This window comes from Brienomyrus brachyistius, chromosome 3, assembly GCF_023856365.1.
Source record: "Brienomyrus brachyistius isolate T26 chromosome 3, BBRACH_0.4, whole genome shotgun sequence".
NCBI lineage: Eukaryota > Metazoa > Chordata > Actinopteri > Osteoglossiformes > Mormyridae > Brienomyrus > Brienomyrus brachyistius.
In genome coordinates, this window is record NC_064535.1 from 29,066,444 (window position 1) to 29,092,848 (window position 26,405).

The following is a 26,405-nucleotide window of genomic DNA, read 5'->3' on the forward strand; positions in this document are numbered from 1 at the left end:
TTTATTTACAGTATATACACAGGATTGGTTATAACAAGAACAGTATTAATAAATCAAAGTATTTTCAATTTTTGGCTCTTTCACTTAAAGTATACCAGTTTCTTGTCCACAAATAAATGATTTCATCTTGCATGGTGGCTGAACTCTGTTCTGAATGGTTAATTGTGTGTTGAGAACGCGGAAGAACACGCACAGTTGAAAAGATTAGGTGAAGCATGCTTCACTGGGTGGGTTTAAAAATACGTCATATTCCACAACTACCCAATAAACTGCCAAATAAAAGGTGATAAGAAATATTTTGAAGTATTAGTACTAATATTACAAAGAAGTAGAAAATGTTTCGCTTCAGTGAAGTTCTTCTTATAAACGTAAGGGTGGTGCTGTTTTGCCCCCACGTACAATGAGGAGGATCGTAAGAGAGGTAAAAAAAATCTTCAACGATCACTGTTGCTGAATTACAAGACCAAGTAAAATCTTGAGGTTACCATGTCTCCAGAAAATCCATCAGACACCTCCTTCATGCTAACAGATTATTTGGCAGAAAGAAGCTTTTTTTATCAGTTAACCATGAATTTTAAGCGCCTGGAGTTTGTGAAACACGACTGCAACTATGGCTGGAACCAAATTCAATGGTCTGGTGAAACAAACTATGTAATATTTTATAACAAAAATATTTTTTATTTTGGCAAAAAACATTCAGGGTGGGTTTGGTGTAAAAAGAAGGATGGTTATAATGAAAAGAAATGGACCCCACTGTAAAACATGGTGGAGGTGCTGTAATGCTCAGGGGTTGTTTTTTCTCCAAAGGCTTGGGAACCTTTTTAGGGTACATGGGATTACGAGCCCATGAAATACCAGGACATTTTAAATCAAAATGTGGCTGCCTCTGCCAGGAAACTAAAACTCGGCCTTCATTGGATCTTCCAGCAGTACAATGATCCTAAGTACATGTCCAAATCTATACAAAAATGATTAGCTGACCGCAGAATCAAGCTTCTGCCATGGCCATCCCAGTCCCCTGACCTGAACCCCACTGATAACCTGTGGGCTGAGCTGAAGAGGAAAGTGCACAAGAGAGGGCCTAGGACCCTGGATGATCTGGAGAGATTCTGTAAAGAGGAATGGTCTCAGATGCCCTGCTTGGTGTGTTTTTGTTGAAAATAATTATTTCTCAATGAAGGATTTGTTTTTCTTTCAATAAATTTATTTTAATTAAATGTTGGATTTTTCTCATTTTTTTCAGTTTGAGATGAAACTACTTCACCAAAAGGTGGATTTTTTTCGAACACTTTTTGCAAATCTTTACAAGAGGTGCCAATAATTGTGGAGGGCACCGTATATGCAATGAACACATGAAAGGCTGATGGTGCGTTTACCAAACCGTAAGGCATAGTCAAATATTCATAGTAGCCGTTGCTTGTGTGGAATGCCGTCTTCTATCCATGTCCATCGCGTATCCCAAAGAGGTTATACAACCTCTGCAGGTCCAACTTGGTGAAATATCTTGCTTCCCTTAATTGTTCCATACCAGCTGAAACCAGGGTAATGATATGGTTACCTCATTCAAATCATAGTATCCAATACTGTGGATTGAAAAAAAGGATGCTGGCTTCTTGCAGGTGAGGTTGAGAGCTGAATAAATCCCTGGTCCAAACCACGCAGAATGTTTGAAGAGGATGCAGTGGGTACACAGAACACTGCTCAGCAATATATTATAAACACCGTTTCAGCCATGATGGGAAAATTACCTTTACAAACCCCTTAGCCTGATATGCATCCATAAATCTATTCACAAAGCATTTTCACTGGTGAGGTGGAGCACAAAAGAGGTGAGACCAGACCTCTCTATACAGTCATTAATTTCCACTAACACATCTGTGAAAAGTGCTGTGTTGTTAGCATCAAAAGCTAGCAGAATTAGCATTACATTGAGAAAATTTTCATTACAAATCCACTCCGTTCAGTTCCTCTATAACACTTTTTTTAAGAAGGAGGTAGGAAATTTTCAAGTTTCGAGATATCGGGAATACATCAGTGCATCATGCTGTGCAATGCTACTTACGATCATTAATATGTAGCGCATGCTCTTTGTTCCTTCGGATAATCCATGGATATCGACACAGGACTCTGGATTTCGCTGTACGCATATTTTAGCCAATAAGATTATGGTGACACAGCAGGTTTGGTTTAGTTATGTTTTCAGTCCTGCTAGTAAACAGGGCTATGTCAGTGCTGGTATGGCATGGGTACGACTCGCATAATTTACAAAGGAAAACCGCCCGTTTGCGGAATGACTTGGGTATGGCTCGGTTCTTGGTGGCAGTGGACAAACGCCAATCTACCAATTTAACAAGAGACGAACTGTTTTTGGATATATAATGTTTTTATTCTCCTTTGCATACCTAACATTAATGGGACATAATCGGTGCAATAAAACAACTGACTCTCCTCAAATGTAGTAACACATGTAGTAACACACTTTGCCCAGTGTTCCCACGATGTGTCTGTAGTCTGTGCCTATGAAGGACCATACGGAGTATTTGTGAAGCTTTCTCAGTGAGGAGGTCTACAGCCCAGGACCCGCCAGCATCCACACAGAAAGGCTGTCTGAGCAGTGGACAAATGAAGGGCGATAACTTCTCAGGATAAGCAGAACCTGAAGAATGACGCTTCTACAAGCAGGGTGCATCAGGATGAAATACTTCAAACAGCCAACCAGAGTCAGGGCTAAGAGTTTCCTGGATGCAGACATACTCACACTCTAAGTCTGCCGCTCTCTGACACATATACAAGCACAAGATCACATGTCGCCACCAAGCCTCTAACAGCACAGCTAGAAGAGAAGAAAATCGGGTGCAGTATCAGTCTTTAAACATCTAGCAACAAGCACCACAGTTGTATCACAATCACACAGTTGTGATCACATACCGGTACCACTTTTGCCAATGCTAAAGAGGCTGTATACACTGCTGGCAAATAAATATAAAAATAATATGTGAGAAAATTAGAGTTCCTTTACAAGTGGAAAAAATACTATAAATCTAAATTTACTAGACCTCTCTTTATAGTGTCCACAGTCAAGCGTTTAATACAAGTTTGTGGCTTTAATGGGTGGAGATTAAATCACACTTAAATATATAATTTTGCCAGCAGTGTGGTTAAACGTAAACAGAAGAGAAGAGTCCATTTCTTGAATTTGGTCATTATGTAATGTACATGAGCATTAAATACCCAGCCCTTTGAATACAACATAAATGTACAATACATACTGTCAAAACATTAATTTACACTGACAATAATACCTTTAAAATTAGGGTGGGAAGATACAGGAGGTGGCTGGGGGGCTTTAGATGGGGTACAGCTTAAACAAAATACCAGTTATTCATAGGACACATGCATGATAAGTAACAGGAGAAGACCCACAATTGTATAGGAACATGCAAACATAGAGCAATGATTTGATTTGAACCCACAGCCATACAGAGAACAATGAGACTATGTCATACCTAAAACTGACTCAAGATTTGGAATTAAACTGGCTTTTAAACATCCTGCTGTTTTATTTTTACATTCACACATCTGTTAGAAAACATAAAAAATCAAGCAAATGAAATCTTTAAGTAGAACAGTTGAGCTCCACTTAATTAAAATCATAAATATTGATCTAAATATGGAAACAAATCATAAATATAATAATAATAATTCACTGCTACGCAGTCTCTTCTGTCAACTCTGTAAACACATTTTTTTCCAGCGTCAGCTGACACACAAGATCGAGATCCTTCACACCATGTTGCCAGAGGAGAAAAACAGTCCAATCTATCAGAAGTTACACCCATGTTTGACAGAAGACATGACATATAGTTCACACCTTGACATTATGATGGCACTGCATGTCACTGATTTTTTTTATATACCAGTAACCAGTTATTCCACCCATCAAAACTTGCAAAACAAAAGAAAGACTAACTTTCAATGCAGAACTCAACACAGAGGCCAACCCTCTTCAGGAATTAACCAACATATGCTCTACCTATGTATGATGGTTGTGATTTAAGCTGCTGTAATGGCTTCCAGGCAAACACAGTAAGTGTTTGATCTCGGTGCTAATTACTTCTTGTCTGAACATTAATGCCTTGTCTTGTTATTCATAATGCATCTCTTTCTCCTTCACTTCCCATTCCGATTGGATGGTCACCACATCCTACTGTCCAAGTTTGTTCAAGCTCCGGAGGGAATGAGATAGATGATGATAAAAGTGAGAATTCAGTATTAAGGTGTTATGAAGGGAAAAGGACGGACTAACAACCAGTCAGATCATCTCAGGACGAGTACCCCGACCCTTTCTTAAGCAGTCCCAGTACACGCAGGGCTTCCTTGCGGGATTGATCCGTGGGTCCACGTCCTGTAAACTGTACAGTGATACCCTGAGGGCGCAGTGGTGCCGCGGGCTTGGAGAAGGACAGCTGTCGTTCTGCCCCAGCGGTGGCACCATCCCCACTGCTTTGGTGCGACAGTCCAGTGGCATCAGATGGCACAGGTTCTGACCGGCTTGCCAGTGGACCCAGAGAAGCATTAGGCAGAGCGTATGCTGGTCTGGGAGTGGTAACGGGGACATTCTGGTTTGGGTTGCTGGCAGATGCCTCGGGCCTGTTGACGGAGATCACTGCGGGACTCACAGTTTTGTTTTTTGCACCATAACTGTCACGCAATACAATCTCAGGTACTGCTGCTGTTGACATCGAGGGATTCATAACTTTGCTTTTGCCACCGTAACTGTTGCTCGTGATACCAATGTTATTAACTCCACCACTTGGTATGGGCAACCTGGCATCAGGCTCAGTCTTCGAAGATGTAGGTGGAACCATGAATCTACTTTTGCCACCAAAACTGTTGGTTGATACCACAGGCCCTGAGGGTGGAGGTATCATGCTAGGCCTGTTCTCGTGGCTAATATGGGGGTTGGCAGCAGTGTTGCTCTTCACAGATGACACCAGGCTCATGATTTTGGTCTTACCTCCATAATTGTTGAAGTCAGTTAAGGAAGGCGCGCTGTCAGGTGTAGCATTTATATTGCCACGGGATTCCAGCATACTGGAAGACCTGGTTTTTGGTGACTTGCTTTTGTCCAGATAGTTATTGAAGTCAGTGGCAGAAGGGGTTGTCTTTGCACTGGAGGTTAAAGACAGAGGAAGTGGTTGTGACTTTTCGGCATAACTGCTGGTCAGTGAGGAGTCTGCCTTGTTTTTGCTTGGCACAGATTGGTTGGCAGCCCGGTAGTAGCTACTAGATGAGGGCTGGTCTGCATTAAGGCCCAGCTTGGAGAGAGCCTCCATTCTGGTCCTATCCTGAGTTGGATCCCGGTAGGAGGAACTTCGGATTGGAGTGTTTTTCGTGCCTGTTTCCTCCAGCTGAAGCGGGCCTGTAAGGTGGGTCAGAACCTGGGCCTTTCGCTCCTGGACATTAATAGGTGGCAGAGCGTCAGTCTGCTTGCCTCCCATGATGACGCTAATGTTGTCTGGGTAATAGCTGGGCTTGGCCGTGGTGGATGCCTGGTCCTGGGGGTTGGAGTCCAAGCTTCGGCGGGAATTGGAGAGGATGGTAGAAGGCAAGCTGACGCCCGCAGCTCTCTGATGGGCCGCAAGCTTCTGAGCGATGATGACCGGGGTGGGGACAAAACCAGCAGGCTGGTACTGTGGCTGGCTGGTAGCATTGGGGTTGTTATTGGCTGCTGAGGGGGTCACAGTGGGTGGAAGTTTTAAATCATAGGGAAGGTTTCCCAGGGGGTCTGGTTTTGCCTTCATTTCAAAATGAGTCTCCGGGTGAGACATACTGCGAAAATCTGTGAAAGAATAAAACACATGCAGAATTACCTGATTCATTTACCTTGGTCTTATTGGAAAGATAAGCAACTCAGGTATTGTAGTGTTAACACACAAAATTTACTTGCAAAATGTAATATACAATCAAGAAAAAATGGTTACATCCATCCATCCACCTTCTGTAACTGCTCATCCTATTCAGAATTGTGGGGGGTCTGGAGCCTATGGGGGTCAAGACAGGGAACAACCCAGGATGGGGTACCAAGCCATCGCAGGGCACAGTCACACACCAATCATACACACAGGCACGCCTATGGGCAATTTGGCATTTCCAATTAGCCTCAGCAATGATTTTGGATTGTGGGGAAATAGGGGAACGTGAAGGAAATCCCACGATAACACGGGGAGAACATGCAAACTCCACACACATGGAGCCATGGCGGAGGCTCAAATGCTGGTCTCAGAGGTGTGAGCTAACAGTGCCAACCAAGGTGCCACAGCCCCCCCCAAAAATGGGTACCTTTTATAGTTATTACAGATTTTCTCCTGGGTCCTCAGTATTACTAACCCAACTACAGAATTATTAAAGTTCTGGTACCTTGTTGGACGGAGCTGTACAGGGCTGCTTTGGGCTGCTTTTGGACCAGGTCAATAATGTCTTGGTCCTTGGGATTGACAGATCGTCCTGACATCATTACTGTAGCAGCTGTGATGGGGCGGTGCACTGCCGGCTCGGCAGCCCCTGACAACCGCTTTCCATCTGCTTCATCCAGATCTTCATCCAGTGATTCGATGGTCTCCTCCAAAAACCTGATGCACTCCCTCTCCTCTCGACTCAGGAATTGCAGGCCCTCATTCTCCTGAAGGGGGATTTGAGGGGTCAATTACGAGGTCAGAAATCATACAGAGGAAGGACAAGTAACAGAAAGGATCAAAAGATCAGGTGGCAGACAAAAAGCAAGATAGCAATCCAGTCATGTAACAACCTTCACTGCAAGTCAGGTATACAGTAAAAAGTAAAACTAACACTTAGATTGATTTACAGAATCCAGACAGATTTTTTTGCAACTTAACCGTTACAATAAATTAAATTACTATACATTACCCTTTTTGCCCTCAACACACTATTTAATACTGTGAAGTAACAAATATAGCAAAGACTTCTGTTATACTTTCATCATCCTACTTTATACAAAATCTCCATAAAGATAAAGGATACCAAGATGTATGATTTCACCGTATGATTTAAGAAATGATTTAATACTAATTTTGAGCCTTTTTTTAAAGGGCTGCATCATATCTCTCAGGTCAGGCGCTACATGTGCACGACACTCCTTAAGTAAATGGATCTGCCCAGAGTGTAAATTACCCCAAGTATTATTCTATCAATGGATCTTTGAACCAAGCTGCATGCACAATATGCAGCTGAAATGAAGACTCAAACAGACTCTACATCTACCAAAACTCTACATGTACAAAAGGGAAATACTATGTTTAAAGTCTACAATGAAAGGTCACATTTCACAGTACACACGGGAATGTATAATTAGCAGCTTTCTCAAAAGAAATGGAAACGGCTCAAACACATCCAGCAATTCAGTTTCGGTCATTGTTGGATAATTTATATGTGGGTTTCAGAATTACCTGTGCTGTTTATAGTACAAATATTTACCACCAGCTAAATTATTAAATTATTAATTAAAAAAGCAGCTTTGTTTATGTTTGCTGACCCAAAAACTGCTAGTAGCTGTTCTTGTCATTCCAGCTGCTTCCCCTGAATTAAGCTGTCAACCAGTGATGGCCCTAAGGTGAAAGCATGCACCTGCTGTCAGGGTGGTCACTGGACCCCAGAGTCTAACAGAGTCCTTTGATGTCCCCTTTGGGAGAGTCACCTGCTGTCAGGGGGGTCACTGGACCTCAGAGTCTGAGTCCTTTGATGTCCCCTTTGGGAGAGTCACCTGCTATCAGGGTGGTCACTGGACCCCAGAGTCCTTTGATGTCCCCTTTGGGAGAGTCACCTGCTGTCAGGGTGGTCACTGGACCTCAGAGTCTAACAGAGTCCTTTGATGTCCCCTTTGGGAGAGTCACCTGCTGTCAGGGTGGTCACTGGACCCCAGAGTCTAACAAAATGCCCTGAGGTGAAGCCCTCAACGTGATGGAAGAGACGGAAGACAGGCATCTGCCCTGAAGCCGAAATGAGGTGAGGTCCTGCCTGGCCTGAAGGCTATCCCAGAATGCTCAGGGCAGGAGGTAAGGGACACCCTAGTCTGGATATCTGTACTGCTGATATTGAACTATGTTATAATTTTTGCTTTCTAGAGAGACTGGAGAAAACAAATGAGCTCAAGTACGTATAAGTCCTGTAATGGACTGGACATTACAGGATAGATTCTATGGCACTGCATTGGATTTGAGATTATGCAACATGAATTACCAATGATTTAAGCATTCAGTAGTGAACAACAGCAAAGAAAGCTGCAAGTGTGTACTGTGGTGTCATTCGGCCACTAAATTAATCTGCAAATTAATATTAGCAGACACTCCAAGGCACACAAACAGAATCACTGTTTAAACAATAATCAGAAGCATTTTATCATACACTGACAGATACACTAACCTTGTTTGTTATTACATCATGGTGAACAACAGTTTAATGTTTAATCTCTGATTATTCCTTTAAATCCGCTCTTTTCCTGTTTACACTATCAGAGAAATTATACAGAATAGACTTAAAAGGCTTCCCCTGTTACAGAAACTCGCTCCAAATTGGCTGAGAAGCAGTCTAAAACTCTTCCAGATAGGAAAATGTGTGAAAATACAAAGAACAGTCGTTTGTCTGTGATCTGGGAAATAAGCACAGACTTACAGCAGGCCTGGTGCGGTTTTGGGTGTTCCCTCTGCCATTCTGGGCAGCCCAGCCGCCTCCATATCGGGAGCCGGCGGCGGCAGGCACATGTAAGTCCATTGATTGCGTGCGGTGGCCTTGCGGGTTTTCCGGCTTCTCACGAAAGGGGGGTTTATTTTTAACTCTAAAAGCAGCTCCTGACTAGGCGCTGCCGCAGGTCACTTCTCACGCCAAAGAATATCGCATCTCTTTTCTTTTTCAAAAAAGAAGAAAAAAATTAAATTAAACGAAGACAGAAAAATAGGCAATGTAAAATACATTTATCAATAAAAAAAAGTAACTGGGAGCCTACACGAGGCTAGTGCATAACCACTGGCACTGCGTGTTCAAACAACAGTATGTGATGTGTCGTTAACTATCTCAAAGAATGTTTTTTTTCTGAACATTGCAGTTTGTAGGAACTATGCAGCCAAGAAACAAAATATTAATTTGTTTCAAATCTCTCTTACCCCAAAACTACGTTGAAAACTTTAACTATCATTTTAATTGAAATATTTTACGTTACGTTAACAGTTGCAAGATAATTTTGTTACTGTCAATTTTTTCAATCTACGGCTGACATATTTGCTGAAGGAGACACCCCCAACCCCCTTTCGGTTTCTCCGCCGCTGAGATTGTACTGGCAGCGCATATAACCAGCAGTAGCCTAATTGTGATCTGACGTGTAACAATAGGTCTGAATAAGTGACCTGAGAAAAACAAGGCAAGTGTCTAAACACCCAGCCCACTCCGCGGGACTCCTGGGGACAACTGGCCGACTGGGATCCGGCAAATCGCAGACTTTCAGCAGGGGTCATGGGTAGGCTGCATATACACAAACTTCTTAAAAATTTTATTTCAATATTACGACTATTTTCCGACATTTGTTAGGCTATCAATAATGATGTGGTCACCTCACACAACTGTATTAGATAAACACGCATCTCACTTAAACCCATTACATGAATTGCTAAAATACATTAAATTTACATATTTGGTCAAAGGCGTTATAAGGATACTTACATGTCACTTTGTACCTTTCGTTTTCTTTCTCTTTTCTTAAACTTCTTATTATTGTATTGGAGTCGTTAGCCAATATTCTGCGTTCTTATACAAAGAAATTTCTTTTTTTAAATTATAAAACACTCCTAGAGGAAATACTCTTGGGTACTTTACTGCTCTAAAGCTTCATAAGAAAGAAAAAAAAACATTTAAATACCGCGACAGGCTCCTCCTGGATTCTGGAGCAACACGAGAGGCGCTCCTTCCACTTCGAAAGCGGGCGCACGAACACCAACCTCCACCCTCGCGATTACATCAATCATATTTCGCTTACGACATCATATTTCTCAAAGTTTCCACAATCCGTTCTTTTGTGGATTTTCTACAAGGAATTATTTTACAGCAAGAGTTAATTCACATTAAGACTGTAAGCGATTAATAAATAACAAACGGGTAGCCTATACTTACACCTATTACTTAGTTTACAGGCATTCAGGATGTCTTTATTATATACAGGTATGACTTACTGTATGGAGAATGTTGGCCACAGATAGTGAGTGTGACGAGCAGCCTTGCGAAACATTTTAATGATGTGTGTTATTATAACCATTACATGTAGGCTATTTGCCTTGCGATGGGCTGCCGCCCTGTCTGGCTTGTTCCCTGCCTTTACACTTGCCCACACACTTTATTGATGTCTAGTGCTCATATTCTACATTAGAGGTTAATTAATTTCCATTTAAGAAAGGGCACCACCCAAACAGCTGCAATAAGTTCTTTAGGGGGTGTCCCAGACAGAGGACCTGACTTCAGCCATTAACACCACAGCCGTAACACAGAAGGCGCAATAGCGACTCCTAGAGGGCAAGCCTCCCCTGACTAACTGCATTAATCCTGGTTTGATAATTGTATTGCACCCAAACAGCATCAACATAAAAGGTGATAGTGAAGTCAATTGAAAAGATCATTGGTGCTCCTTCGCCCTCTCACCAACTCTGCACTGGCAGGTCCCCCAGCGTTACCATCCTCTCTCCTGCAATCCGAAAAAAGGTACAGGCGCATCCAAACGAGAACCACCCGGCTGCTGTACAGATTCCTCCCCCAAACTCCCGAGCACTCAGTCCCCCCCCAAACACTTAAACACTGGAAACTTTGGCGACTAACTTTTTTGAATGTAACCTATTTATTCAACTATTTCTATATTTGTAATATTTTATTCCTGCCGTTCTTGTTATTGTGATATTTTCCATTGTACATTACGGCAATGTTCGGTCTGGGGGAAACGTTATTTTTTGTTTTTTGAATGCACGCAACTACACTAAAAATGACAATAGGCCTAAAGGAAATGAAAGGAAATCTGAATCTGAATTTGAAATATGAAACGTGACACCTGAGGCTAACGGCCAGTGTTTATTGCCCCGCACCGAGTTAGAGAGTCATCTAGTGAGATTTTAAAAGTACTGCACAAAATTTGGTTCCCAGCAGAACACCTTTTTTTATTAAGAATTATTATTCTATTTCCCCGCGATCCTACATTATAAGCGTTTGAGAGACAGATTCTTACATTTCTCAACAAGTAACAAAAATATACTAATTTATTTCATACTTCACCTAATCATCATGGAAAAAAAATCTGTGATTTAAATATTACAGCCAAGAACTGTCAACCCAAGGAGTCCGAGAAACTAATCGAGAAATAAAATCAGACGGGGCTGATGTGGCTCCCATCCTATTTAAATTCCCAAGCGTCCTATAAGAATTAAAAAAGGTAAGTTTTAAACATTGAACAAAGGTCGTTCTCGTTGCTTCAACCACAAAATTGGTGAAACGATTCCCCCTGGTGGCCAATTTTGATATATATTTTTTTCTCCTGAATTAAGGATCGAACGTACTTTGGATATGGGAAGGCATCTTTCCAGTGGTGCTGTTATGGGGAGATCCAGACAAGGGCCAATTTCCCAGGGTGGCATCATTGATGGGACACCACAGGGAACCTGCACATCTGAGTAGATGGCTCAAGTACACCAGAACTGCCACTGGGTGTCACAGCTGCTGCTACTAACAGAGAGCCATCAGAATGTAACCCTGACTAACGAGGGTACTACATATCCTGGACAATTAGCCTATTAAAATGGCCAACCATGCTTTTCACCATATTAGTGCTGCATAACAACAAGCAAGGGTCCATCTGGCAAGGCAACACTGCGTGCTTCGACATTCATAGCACCGAAACGAACCACTTTTTAAAGCAGCAAAACTAAAGATGAATAAAAAATAAAGTAAAAAAATAAAAGGAAATTTTGCATACACCTTTATCATAAATAATTATACTAGGAATGGAGCCAACAGATAACTGCTAACAAGGCCCTAACGAGTGAAGCAGGGCTTCTAATGATCTGAATCTCAGCACGATCTCCTGGACCACAAAGTAAACAGTAGACAGCACACCAGAACCAGACAAGCACGGTGCGTCAAAAGCCAACATGAATACCACGGGTAAAATAAGTAAAAAGCAAAAATCAAACAAAAGTCATAGCAGTTGAAAAGGACCACAAAGCTAAAGGGAACTTTTGCTATAGCATATTATCTGTCCATCATCCCAGCACAACAATTATCCTAACTGCATGTCTTACAGACTGCCAGAGTAAGTCTAACCAGGAAACTGACCCGGGGAGCGCTTGTGGGATTCAAACACCCCAGCCAGGAGGTGTGAGGGCACAAGGCTGCTCCCTGAGCCATCCAAAGGGAGGGGGGGGGTTATATATATTTTTTTTTATATAGAATACATCTATATTTTTAATTGTGATTGCTTAGATGGCAGGACCAAACAATTAAAGCATCAGTATATTAATATGGGAATAAGACTATATAAAAATGCATGCATACAGTGTAAATCTTAACGGATTTCCTATGCATTGCATATCCTCACATCGAACATACTGCAGTTTTCCAATTGACAATGATATATACGTGTTAATGATCCCTTGTTCTTTGTAATTTAATAATCCTAATCTACAAGTCTCACAAAATCTTCCACTTTATAAATTATAGTCTATGAAAAGAAATGAAAATCATATATTTTCCAGACCTCTAGTCATTAACTGGGATCGTTTTCTTATTGTGATAACCTACAGTGGCCCAAAATCAAACCTGGCCATCAAGACAAAAATAATATTCATAACCAAATTTTAGCTATACTGTATAAGGTTTCCCAATTGTGATGCATCTAAGATTAATTCAATAAACAGACCATGCAATAAAGGTGTTTTATTCATTAGGACACAGTTCTCCCTTGCCTAGCATTCACGCAAAAAAACTTGTTACAAATCAAGTACTCGCAACTCAACTCAAACCACACAAATCGGAATTTCACCTCGCTTCAGTCAGCTTAAGCGCCACATACACATTCCATCAAAACTCGTAAGATACAACATTTTTGTCCCAGCGCACATCTCCAGTTTCTTAATGAGATTTGGCATTGATTGCTGTCCCTTTTGCAGCCGTGCTAAGGTGTTTGGTGTGTGGTGGGCCCTGGAAGGGGCACCTTCTCCCACCCTCTCTATCAAGGCACCCAGTCTACTTGGCTGCAGTAAATATACAGCTGAATAAAATAAAGAGTTTTTAAGTTTCTCCGTTGTGAGTCACTTTGGGTAAATGAGTCAAAGGAAGATTACAGTCTCAGTATAATGCAAGTGAATGTAATGCGATGTGATGAATGTTTGGGTACAATTTGGTCACCATCATAGCTCAGAAATATACTACCAAAATTTTAATTTCAGGTTTATTGGTATATAGACAGTTTAATGAGCCGGGTATCATTAGTGGTATTCAGCTCGTTGATGAATGGTTACTGGCTACAAGGTAAATTAAAATAGTTACAAATATAATGAAGAGAAAGAAAACTACATAGCTGGATTTTTTTACAGGTATAAGATCAGATTTTACACATTACAAAAGGCTGTGAAGAATGCAAATAGCATCCATGTGCAACCCTTGCATTTTAATGATGGACATGGCTAAAGCCCTTTATCTGAACATGCCTGCCTTTAGAAATAGCCTTACTGGTTTATGCATTACACGGAGGCTGTACCGTAGCGGTTCAGTCACGGTTCACAGAACTCCATTACCCATAATGACCTGCACAACAGAGATCAGCGAAGAAAAACATGCACTGCATAAAGTGTGTCAGCAATTGCAACCTGGACACAGTACAGTGTGCTCCAGCTGTTAATACAGTCCCGGGATTAATCAAAGGAGGAATAACATTGGAATTAGATCTTTATAGTAAAATCTGTACATAAACACTAATGTTTGCATTTTCATCCTGCATGTGTGCGTTACAGTCTACCTGGCCAAAAATCCTGCATAAAGAAACAATATGGCAGGGATACAGCATGAAGCAACACCGGCCATAAACCGACCAGCTGGTTAGATAAATAAGTCAATGTTCTGGCCTCCCTGGGGGGATAGGGGGGGGGGGGGTTAGAAGACACAGACAGTGTTTGCTAATTAGTGTCTGGAGCCGTACTTCCTTTCAATGAATCAGCTCTTCTGAGTTGGTTCAACTGAAGGATTTGTGTAGAGTCGTTGACTTTTCCTGTGTTGTGTGCTTGGATGTTTTCTCATTGGCAGGTATAGAAAAATCAATCAATCGGCTAAATGACCAAGATTATTTCATTCACTTAAAGGAATAATTCAAAAGGAACTAATCGTTCGTGAACTACACAAGCGTAAGCTTATTTCTGATTTGCATAAGAATTAAACGGGAAACATGCTATAGTCCAAAATATGCTACAGTTCCCCTTAAATGAGTGTAGCGTCTTAGAAAATCTTTTGAGGAAAGGGCACTGACTCTTCTGGCACAGGGCTACTTCCTGTCATGTTTCTGGGTGAAATAAAAGTTAGGGTGATCAGGTAATCCATGCCAGGGAGGACACTGAGCTACGAACGGATTTGTAAACTACCATTTCAATTAACCCTCCTGACATGGATTATCACGATCGCTCTAATAAAAGTCAAAAACTCGAATCCATTTTCCCTCATTTACAGGTTTCAGTCCTGACACAGTATAATCTAAGTTATGAATTATGACAGTAAAATCTCATTTAATCAAAAAGTGAAATTAACTATTACCAGTGATCTGCCAGTTCTGTGTGAATATGGATAATTAACAAACAAATGTTAATTTATATAGCCTATGTTAGATACAGACACCTGCATTTACAATTTACATAGAAAACTCCGATTGCGGTTAGTGTACCCAGACATCTTTATGATATTTAATCTGTGACACATAAGATGCAAACTGCACTATCAGAATAATTTAGTCTATATTATGGGTCTGTAACATTGTTTTACCATCTAGTTTGAGTCTACAGTATATCATTATTGGTACTTTGCCAGGGGAAAAATATCCTGTTTACTCTTCAGATAAAAATAACAACAATGATCTAGAGTTCAACATCAGGCAGTGACAGTAATTTAACTGGGAGCATCTAGACAGATTAATACACTATCTTCAAGGGAGTCAGCAGAAAATATGCACAATGTCAGCTTGTGCGCTGAAGATACTCTGTGATTAAGTGAATATATACTTTCACCATCAAAAAGCGGCATCTTTACTACATCTTAACTCAATCTGTAAGATTACAGGGCTGGTGCGAGCTGTGCAAACGTGACTGAAATATGACAGTATTTGAAACCACTGAGCTACAATAACACTGAAACTATATTTTATTTCAGATTCTGGGGAAAAAAATATATTATCGTATAAAATAAAATCACCTTTCAATTAGACATCTGAATAAAACCCAGTAAAAATAATAAAGGTGTGTATGTATGTATGTGTATATATATATACACACACACACACATACACACACAAATATGCAGGGTATTCCCTCAGTGTCAGCAATGAACCTGTAAATGGTTCAGTATATTAAAGTTAGTCTTATTGTACATTTCATTTCAAATTATGACAGCACAGAAAATTAACTGCACTGCTGTTTATTACCAACAATCGCTTAAGGAAAAAAGAATCAGCCAGTTCAAAATACTGTCCACAAAAGCTAACGGTGTTTCATGACAGCTTCAGATAAGATGTTATATAAATCGCAATATTTTGCCCAGACTGTGTCTCAGATCAACATGGACTCCTGCATAGCGAATGGATCTTGAGCATGCCTGTAGTGTGGTCCTCCGTACGCTGGGGGCACCAGCTGCTGATACTGTGCCCTGTATCGGAGAGGGCCCTCTGTCCCAACAGGGCAGTTGAACTCTTGCACAGGGGATGTTTGTGCCTTAGGAATGGTCCATGGCGGATGGGTGTTCTCAGCGGTGCGGCCCACTGACTCCCTGCCACCTCCCAGCCACTCTGGCCTGCGGAGTGCTGGCTGTGCTATGCAACCCTCCTGTCCGTGGTCAACCCTGGGAATGTAGATGGGCATGCCAACAGGTTTGGTAGGCTGTGTCAGGTAGGTGCTGTCTGGCTGGGCACCGTGCCCTGAAGGTGCTGGAGGGGACCCAGTAGGTTGGCTAGTGTAGAAGGCGCTTGTGGAGGCTGTATTGGGGGAAGGTCGCATGTTTGGGCGTAGGGCACGGCTGTAAGGGCGCTCTTCTAGGCTTGCATCATGCTGCCGCTCCTGTAGCCTGTGCTGTGCTGGAGGATACTGGGATGAGGAGGAATCAGAACACTCCATCAGTCTTTGGGTCTGCCCGTCAACCTGATACTCTTGTTTTTTGGGCTGTGGCCCAGTTCTGGAGCACCCGGGAGCTTGGGTTGGGTTGCTTTGCTGCAGAAGCTGCCTGTCTTCTCGTATAGTCCGACCGGGTTGTACCTCCATCTCATCCTGTACTGGGCTCTCCAACTCGGACTCACTGACGTTGTCATACTGTGAGGCATTAGAGCCCCGATTGAAGCGTGGCCGGTAGAAGCGGGACCTGGAAGCTGGCCAGCGCTGGTTAGAATGGGAGTCCTCAGTTCCGTTCAGCGAGGGCAGCAGCAAGCCACCCTGAGCGGAGGACAGGGCGAGCCCCCTTCCAACCTCCGCTAGCTTGTCCTCTGAGGGCTTCACCCAGCGGGGGGTAATGTCCCTGTGTGTACCGGAAGTGGCACTGGAGTGATGGTTGGCCACGGAATGGTCTAGTGACTTGGTGGTGGCCGCTGCAGCAGCCTGAGACACTGCCTGGCCTGGGATCGGCTCCTGTCTTCCAGGTCCCGCCTCCACAGACGTTCGAGAGAGAGCTTCCTTCTTCTCTGCCCTGTGTTGGCGCACAAGTCGCTCCAGAGAATCCCTCCTCGCCCGGCTGCTGGCTCGGCTCTCCTTCTGGTGCTCAGACTCCACCCCTAGATCCGTCCTCGGCTCCAGGGAGACTCCGGCTGTTTGTTTCAGCTCCGCCCCCCGCTGGATGTTGAGGCTTTGCCCATTGACTATGTGCTTAACAGAGGCTCGGGGCTCGGGGGGTAGTTGCCCCATGGGCTTCTTCGGAAACTCATCGTCTTTACCTGGGGGGGGGGGGGGGGTTAAAAGTCAGATAATTCTTTAGTCTACCTTCAGTGTTGTTTCAAGTAATAAACATGGGATGGGGGGGGGGGGGGGGTTCAAGTAATAAATTTGAAAGGTTTTCAAACAAAAAACATTACATGTGGGGTTTACATGGACTTTATATCTTTATATTAATGCAAAAAAATGCAATATGCATGGTGGGCCACACTGACACACTTAGGGCAACAATAATTGGCACAGACAGGAAGTGCTGTATGTTGACATGCAGCTCCCTGAACACAGATGCAACACAACACACATACACCTATTTACCTATTTAAAGTCACGTTAACTTTTGGCAGTATGATACTTAACTCAGTCTTAATACTCAAGCACATTTGGTAGCTGATAACACTTTTTCTTTCTTTTAGGTTTGAGGAAAAAAAAATCTTACTTTAAGAAAAGTAGAAATTCCAAAAGGTTTATAGTCTTTGCAAAGGTACACCGTACATAGGGCTATGCGATATAGCAAAGTATTTTATCACAGTTTTTTTCCATATCTGTTGACATTGAAATTTAGAGTCATTATTTCTTTATGTCAGTGCTCCATTTTTGCTTAAAATTTAAAGCAGATTCAGATTCTTGGAGTGCAAACTTAAATGTGATTTTTATAAATGAATCATTCAAAATATTTTTTTTGTCACTGGGCATAAAAGTAGAAAATGCTGACAATAGAGTTTGTTGATGGGTTTTTTCTTTGACTGTCTTGCTGCTCGTTCCAAGGGACGTGTTTGACAATTGTGGTTGAACTGATTTACTTATTTTATAGGATTGTCCTGTATCGAAAAACAAAGTGCTGTGTCCAATTTTGAAGCACAATAAAATGATATTTGTCCTGTGTTTTATGATTTGCCCCCCTAGCAACTTTTACTGCCCGGGACCTGGCTGCACCAGCTTTTGTCCCAAAACACACCCCTGTTGAAGCCACCAAACCCTGTCGAAGGTTTATAGGCAGTCGACACTTCCAGTGCCGCTTGATCAATCAACAGCGGCTTATCCCTTTGAAACTGTCCCAAAAATGAAAATCCCTGACACCAAAAGGTAACTTCCACTAATGTTAATGTGCATTTCTGTCCAGTTACAGTAAATTTGATTAGTATTGTTATCTACAATTTCAAGTTAGGCGAAAAAGAGTTTGAAACTGTAAAATGTATAGGATGCCAAAATGTATAATGTTAAGTCCTAGAAGGCAACATATCATGTTAATTTCCAGCCAGTTAAAATATATTTGATATGCCACATTCACCCTCCATCCAGTGTTTTGCCTGAAGATGAAGACAGGTGAACCACTGCTGATAGTTTACTCTGTCACAGAACAAATCACATCATCTCCCAAAACACAGTGTTAGTCATTTGTTAGCTGGAACTATCCATTCAGTAAAGCCATATGGACAAAGTACCCACTTGTCTTTCATATCTGGACACTTATGCCGCTATTTGGGCTTCAACGTTAGTGAAAAATGGTATTTATAACTTTGGCGTTGGTTTGCTGGCCAACTATGATCCCGTTCAATTTGTTGTATGATTTTCTCCCAGCTGGTTGTGAGTATCACGCCTGCAGTTAAAAAAAAAAACCATCAAGTAGGCCGAAGACCAGGAAGGCTTCCATGCCGCAGTCAGGTCGTTTGTCAGTACCTCTGAAGCTGTGTGGGAGTAGGTGAAAGGCGAGCTGAGACAGCCAGACCCGAAAAGGGGCAGAGAGTATTCCGCAAGGCAGAGCTGGCCTACTACAGGTGTTGCATCAAAGTGTTTGTGTGCGAGTGGGAGGGTGCAAGAAACTGCAGAAACTGCATTTCACTGATCCTCCTTATTTCTGTATCGGTTAAACAGCACTTTGCATTCAGGGTATTTCTTCTCTCCAGGCATATCGAACAGTGTGACTGAAGATGTATCTATTAATTATTAGGCAAAATACAGGTGCCATCATAATACTGGCAACCTCAAGGCCTTTGCTTGGAGGACCTGGGCAGTGGACCAAGAACACCAGCTACCCAGCTAGCATCACCATGATGAAAATCACGTGGAAAGTTTGTAGAGAGAGCCAGGATGTACTAAAAAAAAACAAAAAAACCAAACAAAGAAAAACGGTGCATTGTGTTCAGCAGCTCTATTGAAATAACTATACAATGTTGAGCAGATTGAAGCTTCTTTCATTTTCCATCTTCTAGAGTGAGTTGAGAGATGGGATACATTTGCAAGGAGTTGTCAACCATGGTCCAGAATCGGGAGCCACATCAGCCTTTATGTAGACTTTTGATAAAGTGAAAGGAAACCCTTTAAAGCTGGTGTTGGTTATGCACGTTAGGCGGTTCTGGTGCTATTAGCCTGCCACTGAAACAGGCATGGGCTCTCGACAAGCTCACAGAAGCACAGCCCACATCTGGAGCCCGTCGGAAAATAAAAAGTGGAAGGCGGCAACTGGCAGTTGGCAGATACAGAAAAACACCAGCAAGCCAGGACCATCGGCAAAGTCAAGTAAAGGGAGGATGAAACACACCCTATCCCAGGCTGTATAAAGTCGTTGTAGGAATCCCAACTTCCTCCCCCCCATATGGGCCATATGGCTTCACTTCCATCTTCCATGAGGATCAGACACTGGTCCACAGTGCTTTACTTTCGCCTTCTATGAGGATCAGACACTGGGCTGCAGTGCTTCACTTTAGCCTTCTATGAGGATCAGACACTGGGCCCCAGTGCTTCACTGTCACCTTCTATGAGGATCAGACACTGGACTGCAGTGCTTTACTTTTACCATCCATGAGGATCAGACACTGGGCCGCAGTGCTTCACTTTCACCTTCCATGAGGATCAGACACTGGGCTGCAGTGCTTCACTTTACCCTTCTATGAGAATCAGACACTGGGCCCCAGTGCTTCACTTTCGCCTTCTATGAGGATCAGACACTGGACTGCAGTGCTTCACTTTAGCCTTCTATGAGGATCAGACACTGGACTGCAGTGCTTCACTTTAGCCTTCTATGAGGATCAGACACCGGGCCCCAGTGCTTCACTTTCACCATCCATGAGGATCAGACACTGGGCCGCAGTGCTTCACTTTCACCTTCCATGAGGATCAGACACTGGGCTGCAGTGCTTCACTTTAGCCTTCTATGAGAATCAGACACTGGGCCCCAGTGCTTCACTTTCGCCTTCTATGAGGATCAGACACTGGACTGCAGTGCTTCACTTTAGCCTTCTATGAGGATCAGACACTGGACTGCAGTGCTTCACTTTAACCTTCTATGAGGATCAGACACTGGACTGCAGTGCTTCACTTTAGCCTTCTATGAGGATCAGACACCGGGCCCCAGTGCTTCACTTTCACCATCCATGAGGATCAGACACTGGGCCGCAGTGCTTCACTTTCACCTTCCATGAGGATCAGACACTGGCCCACATGGCTTCACTTTCAGCTTCCATGAGGATCAGATGCTGGGCTGCTAATTTCTGTGTATAGTTAACTGTCTATAGTTTCTTTTACAAAACTATACAGGCGGCCTACAGTTACTATCTATAGTTCATTTTACAAATAATCAAGCTGATTTACAACAAACACTATTACCGACCTAAATTTTTCACGATGCATTGTTCAGTCACACTGTAAGGTGTGTCGGGTTCAGCAGGGGCATGCATCTGGGGGAGAGCTGGTGCAGAAACAAATAACCGGTGGTGGTGGTGGGGGGTCACATTAAAAGTGGAAACTCTCATTGCTGGTTTCTCTGACTGTAAGCTTGCATTCTGTATGTTCTACTGGGTGGCAAAGTTGCCGGTTGTAAAATAGGATGACAGTATTTCCAGCTTTGGTTGGCAGAGGTTTTGGCAGGTTGTACAGTACGCAGCACCAGTGTGCTGTGTGTGGGACTCCAAACTGCCAAAGTACTGCCACACCACAAACATCCTTTTACTTTGTATTTATAAGAAGTGGCTGCTGAGCTGATGCTTCCTTCACCGACACCGGCTTCCTCAGAGGGACTGCTAATCTGTACCATGCATGACCAAAACAGGAGTGGGTGCTGTGCTCTGCTAACACAGTAAACCTTACTGTGCATTTATTGGGCATGAGATGTCCCTTCTTAAAAGATTAGTATATGATTGGCTGGAATTGCGTTTGTTTTGTGATGTGATAGGCTGTTGTTTTGTGTGCTAGCAAGCAATACCAATCCTTATGGACAGTTTATCGACTTTTTTCTTATCATTTAAATTTTATATGATGATAAATTGATGTATTGTTTATGTTGCCCAACCCTAATGGCACAAGTAAATGTTTGATAGAATCTCATCATTATGAATCATAATACAGTATGGCTGTCAGAATCTAGTATTAGCGGACAGGAGAGGACAGGAGGCAGCAGTAATTACAGCTAGGAAATGCAAGGAAAATTATATGTTCGCTTGGGGGTGGGGAGTGGGAGCCCTGACGCTGTCAATCAAATGGATGGACAGATGGACTGACAAACAGATGAGCTGGGAGGAGGGGTTGTGAAGTTTTCCCACCGGTTGCTGTTGTAGGAGTGGATTTGGGCTCCACCCACTGTTTTGTTGGCTGGTTGACATTGGTGGAAAAGGAGACAACGAGAGACAGAGCAAAGTGATTAAACTGCATGTTAAGTTAGGTGTTAGCAGCATCTATAAGGGGCGGGTCTACATACAATGACCATGCAGCTGCTGAGCTCAAAAGATCTTCAAAAGGCCTACACAGACAGCAGTACAGCTTACACAGGAAGTCAGTACAGCTTACACAGGAAGTCAGTAGAGCTTGCACAGGAAGTCAGCACATGTTACAGCACATGTTACAGTCTTAAAGTGTTAGTTTGCATTAATTGTGATGAATAGTAATACTGGGCTCAGAGAGGAGTCTATACTGCCAACTGGTCAATGACTGGTCAGTGTCTTGAATGGCTTTGGGATGATGCTAGATTGTAGAAGTCTGAATGTGTTATATGAGTGTCAGCCCCTTCACAGGATGTCACTCCCAGTGTATAAGACAGGGAGTTCCAGTGGGTTTAATGGTTAATGTATAATCAGAGCTGACATGAGTCAACAAGATAACAACCAGGGTACATTCTGTGAACGCAACGAGCAGCTGAAGTCATGTGGCTGAACCTGCCTTAGAATGTGCCGTTATGGCTTTATATTCCCAGTATTGGGGCGGGGGGTGAACAGTACCTGGGGCAGGCAGCTCCAATTTGGAACGCCTCAGTTCCGACATGCAGTTCTGCAGCTGGTCGATGACAAAGTCGTCGTCGAAGAAGAAGTCCTTGGCGAGGGTAACCTGCAGGAACTCCACCAGCTCCTCCATGGAGAGCTTCATTAGATGCTCTGTGGGGCACAGGCGAGAAAGTGTGGGTGAGACAGGATGGATGTGGGGTATGTGCAGGAGGGAGTACAGGAGGCGTGAGATGGGGGAGTACAGGAGGCGTGAGATGGGGGAGTACAGGAGGCGTGAGATGGGGGAGTACAGGAGGCGTGAGATGGGGGAGTACAGGACAGGCATGCAAGGAGCGACACGTGCGCAGACAGACATGAGCGTACTGAGGAGGGCACAGACAGACATGAGTGTAATGAGGCGGGCACAGACGGACAGACATGGGCGTAGTGAGGCGGGCACAGACAGACAGACATGAGAGTACTGAGGCAGGCACAGACAGGCAGACATGAGCGTACTGAGGCAGGCACAGACAGGCAGACATGAGCGTACTGAGGCGGGCACAGACAGACATGAGCGTACTGAGGCGGGCACAGACAGACAGACATGAGCGTACTGAGGCAGGCACAGACAGGCAGACATGAGCGTACTGAGGCAGGCACAGACAGGCAGACATGAGTGTACTGAGGCGGGCACAGACAGACAGACATACTGAGGTGGGCACAGACAGGCAGACATACTGAGGTGGGCACAGACAGACAGACATACTGAGGTGGAGACAGACAGACAGACATACTGAGGTAGAGACAGACAGACAGATATACTGAGGTAGAGACAGACAGACAGACATACTGAGATGGGCACAGACAGACATACTGAGGTGGAGACAGACAGACAGACATACTGAGATGGGCACAGACAGACATTAGTGCACTGAGGCAGCACAGACAGACAGACATGAGCGTACTGAGGCGGGCACAGACAGACATGAGCGTACTGAGGCGGGCACAGACAGACAGACATGAGCGTACTGAGGCAGGCACAGACAGGCAGACATGAGCGTACTGAGGCAGGCACAGACAGGCAGACATGAGTGTACTGAGGCGGGCACAGACAGACAGACATACTGAGGTGGGCACAGACAGGCAGACATACTGAGGTGGGCACAGACAGACAGACATACTGAGGTGGAGACAGACAGACAGACATACTGAGGTAGAGACAGACAGACAGACATACTGAGGTAGAGACAGACAGACAGACATACTGAGATGGGCACAGACAGACATACTGAGGTGGAGACAGACAGACAGACATACTGAGATGGGCACAGACAGACATTAGTGCACTGAGGCAGCACAGACAGACAGACATGACTGCACTAAGGCAGGCACAGACAGGCAGACATACTGGGGCGGAGGCAGACAGACATGAGTGCACTGAGGCAGTACAGACAGACAGACAGACATGAGTGCACTGAGGTGGGTACAGAGAGGTAGACCTACTGAGGCGGCACAGACAGACATACTGAGGCAGGCACAGACAGACAGACAGACAGACATACTGAGGCAGGCACAGACAGACAGACATAGGTAAACTGAGGCAGAGACAAAGTAAACTGAACTGAGAAGGGGAAGAATGTGGGAGAATGAGCAGCCTAAGGGTACCAATGCAAGATGGAGCCATCAAGCCAGACAGGCAGACAGATGTAAAGAGAGGCAACGCAAGAGAAGAGAGAATGGAAAGTGAGATTAATGTATAAAGTGAGGAGAGAGGAACAATAGCAAAGACGCATGGGAGGGTGAGAATGGAAAATGATGAAACCAGAAGTCTCTGTACTGCGCAAGCCCATTTACAACAGGGGTCCTTTCAGTGTGACCCCCCCCCAAGCAAGAGGCCCCCAGTGGGCACTTTGCCATAGTACTGTTGCTCTGACAGTGTACCAGCATTGCCAAGCTCTGTTTTGATGGAAAGCACGGCTGGGACCTAATTTGCAGAAATGAGTTGGGAAGTAATTTTCTGTAACCACACCAACAGGGGGCGCTGGATTCTGCTCTTCTGGATAATGGCTGCAACTTGGTGGGGAGGGGTGGGAGGGGGGCACCTGTTATGAGCCTTTTACCAAGGAGGAAAATGGGCAATACAGTAGCATTAACGGTGACCTAGAGTAACAATCGGCAGAGTTTAAGAAGCCTTGTGGTTTAAGGCATGAAGATCCAGAGAGCTTGAGCTTATAGGGAGTGTAAGACGTTTATAGAGCTTCAGGTATTGAAGAAATGGGGCTGTAGGACACATAGTGGGTGAGATTAACATGTGCCGCTTCTCCTTATTGCTTATTGGCTGGTCCGTAGATTCCCTTTGCATTAAACCAGGGAGTGACTGACAGTTCACCGTAATCCTGACATTTTCACTCCCTGCCTATACAGAACTTTCATTTTGAGACCCAGAGGCCTCCAGTATACCTCCAGTATCTCAATTTTAAGGCACCAAAAAACCTTTATATCTTAGATCAGTTGACTTGCAGAACCTGTGAGTCCTTACTTTTGTGCAGCTTGAGTATGGTGTAGGACATGGTGGTGAGGACTCGCTCCCCTTCCAGGATGTAGATGTCCCAAATCCTGAGGGTCAAGGTGAATGGGGTCTACAGAGAGGACAGAGATCATTTGGCTGAATTATCTCCATATTTATTCATCCATCCATCCATCCATTTTCCAAACAGCTTATCCTACTGGGTCACGGGGGGTCCGGAGCCTATCCCGGAAGCAATGGGCACAAGGCAGGGAACAACCCAGGATGGGGGGCCAGCCCATCACAGGGCACACTCACGCACCATTCACTCACACATGCACACCTACGGGCAATTTAGCAACTCCAATTAGCCTCAGCATGTTTTTAGACAGTGGGGGGAAACCGGAGCACCCGGAGGAAACCCCACGACAACATGGGGAGAACATGCAAACTCCACACACATGTGACCCAGGCGGAGACTCAAACCCGGGTCCCAGAGGTGTGAAGCAACAGTGCTAACCACTGCACCATCATGCCGCCTTACAAACCACTGCCCCACCATGCCGCCTTACAAACCACTGCACCACCATGCCGCCTTACAAACCACTGCACCACCATGCCGCCTTACAAACCACTGCACCACCATGCCACCCGCCCATATTTATTCAGTGTTTCGTATTTTTGTGTAGCAGTTTTTCCTCTCTGAAGAAACAAAGGACTTCATTATCCATAGCGTTGTAACTCATTAAAGTTTGTCCGGCACTCAATAAAATCAGCGCTGCACCTTCATTCCCAAATTAACCAGCAGTTGACTTTATGCTACCATTCTGTGTATGTTATTTTTTAACAGTCTGACTCAGATTTTCCAAGAACCAGCGGCGGTGCAAGAATGGGGAGATAACGGAAGCAGGAAGGTTATTCACCCTGTCCAGGAAACACTGGAAGAACCATTTCATCGTGTAAAGGCTGGTGAATACTTCTTGATTGTCCTGGGGGGAAGGAAACATACCATACAGATTACGTCCAATGAAAACACCAATAACTGCACAGGAGGACAGCCCATCAATACCGGATAGCCAATAAACAGCTGAGCTGACTAGGATTGTTATACAAAGGCCTGAGGTCAGACACAAACATGGAAAGTCCCATTCTCTGATTTCGACTCAAGTACACTGAACTTTAATCCCTCACATCAATCCAAAGCACCTTTATTTCCCCATCTGGGCTGAACTCTTCACCTTCAAATATCCACGATGCCTTAGTGGTTTTGTAGAACTGCATTGGGCAGGGGATTTGCTCCAGGGCAGTCAATTTCACCATGCCGGAAATAGCAGTCACGGTAGCCGGAAAAGAATTTGTTGCTATTTTAAGTGCTAACTTCCCATATTCCCTCCTACACGCTAAGCCCAGATTTGCGCTGCTATTACAGAACTCCACATTAAATTTACATCTGACATTCCATCCATTATAGTTAATGCTCACATCCCCAGGGAGTGCACC

General features: G+C 43.9%; 2 protein-coding genes and 1 long non-coding RNA gene across 8 annotated transcripts in view; 1 reads left to right on the forward strand and 2 right to left on the reverse strand.

Moving 5' to 3' along the window:
• Positions 1–1,208: 1,208 nt before the first annotated feature.
• Positions 1,209–10,744, reverse strand: LOC125738137 (uncharacterized). Its single transcript, XM_049006816.1, has 4 exons — positions 9,730–10,744; positions 8,689–8,920; positions 6,421–6,682; positions 1,209–5,842 (listed from the first exon to the last, which is right to left on the reverse strand). Exons 2-4 carry the CDS (start codon positions 8,785–8,787, stop codon positions 4,323–4,325), a joined length of 1,881 nt encoding a protein of 626 aa, XP_048862773.1. The 5' UTR covers positions 8,788–8,920; positions 9,730–10,744; the 3' UTR covers positions 1,209–4,322.
• On the forward strand, positions 9,291–12,006 carry LOC125738152 (uncharacterized). Its single transcript, XR_007396741.1, has 4 exons — positions 9,291–9,526; positions 10,634–10,758; positions 11,362–11,476; positions 11,589–12,006. It is a non-coding gene; the product is annotated as an uncharacterized LOC125738152 (long non-coding RNA).
• Positions 12,007–12,960: 954 nt separating this feature from the next.
• The window catches only part of LOC125738136 (USP6 N-terminal-like protein), a 61,953-nt gene continuing 48,508 nt past the window's right edge, over positions 12,961–26,405 (reverse strand). For all 6 annotated transcript variants that reach the window (XM_049006815.1, XM_049006810.1, XM_049006814.1 and 3 more), the window contains 4 exons: positions 25,829–25,894; positions 24,939–25,038; positions 22,418–22,570; positions 12,961–17,212 (listed from right to left, as the gene is read on the reverse strand). In XM_049006815.1, coding sequence (XP_048862772.1) covers positions 15,846–17,212; positions 22,418–22,570; positions 24,939–25,038; positions 25,829–25,894 — 1,686 coding nt within the window. In that variant the 3' untranslated portion in view covers positions 12,961–15,845. The remainder of the gene's footprint in view (positions 17,213–22,417; positions 22,571–24,938; positions 25,039–25,828; positions 25,895–26,405) is intronic.

Excerpts from the sequence above, each read along its gene's own strand:
- LOC125738137 (XM_049006816.1), bottom strand. The coding sequence starts at position 8,787 with ATGGACTTACATGTGCCTGCCGCCGCCGGCTCCCGATATGGAGGCGGC. Across the intron at positions 6,683-8,688 it reads AAAACCGCACCAGGCCTGCT|GAGAATGAGGGCCTGCAATT; the intron begins GTAAGTCTGTGC and ends ATCCCCCTTCAG. Across the intron at positions 5,843-6,420 it reads GTACAGCTCCGTCCAACAAG|ATTTTCGCAGTATGTCTCAC; the intron begins GTACCAGAACTT and ends ATTCTTTCACAG.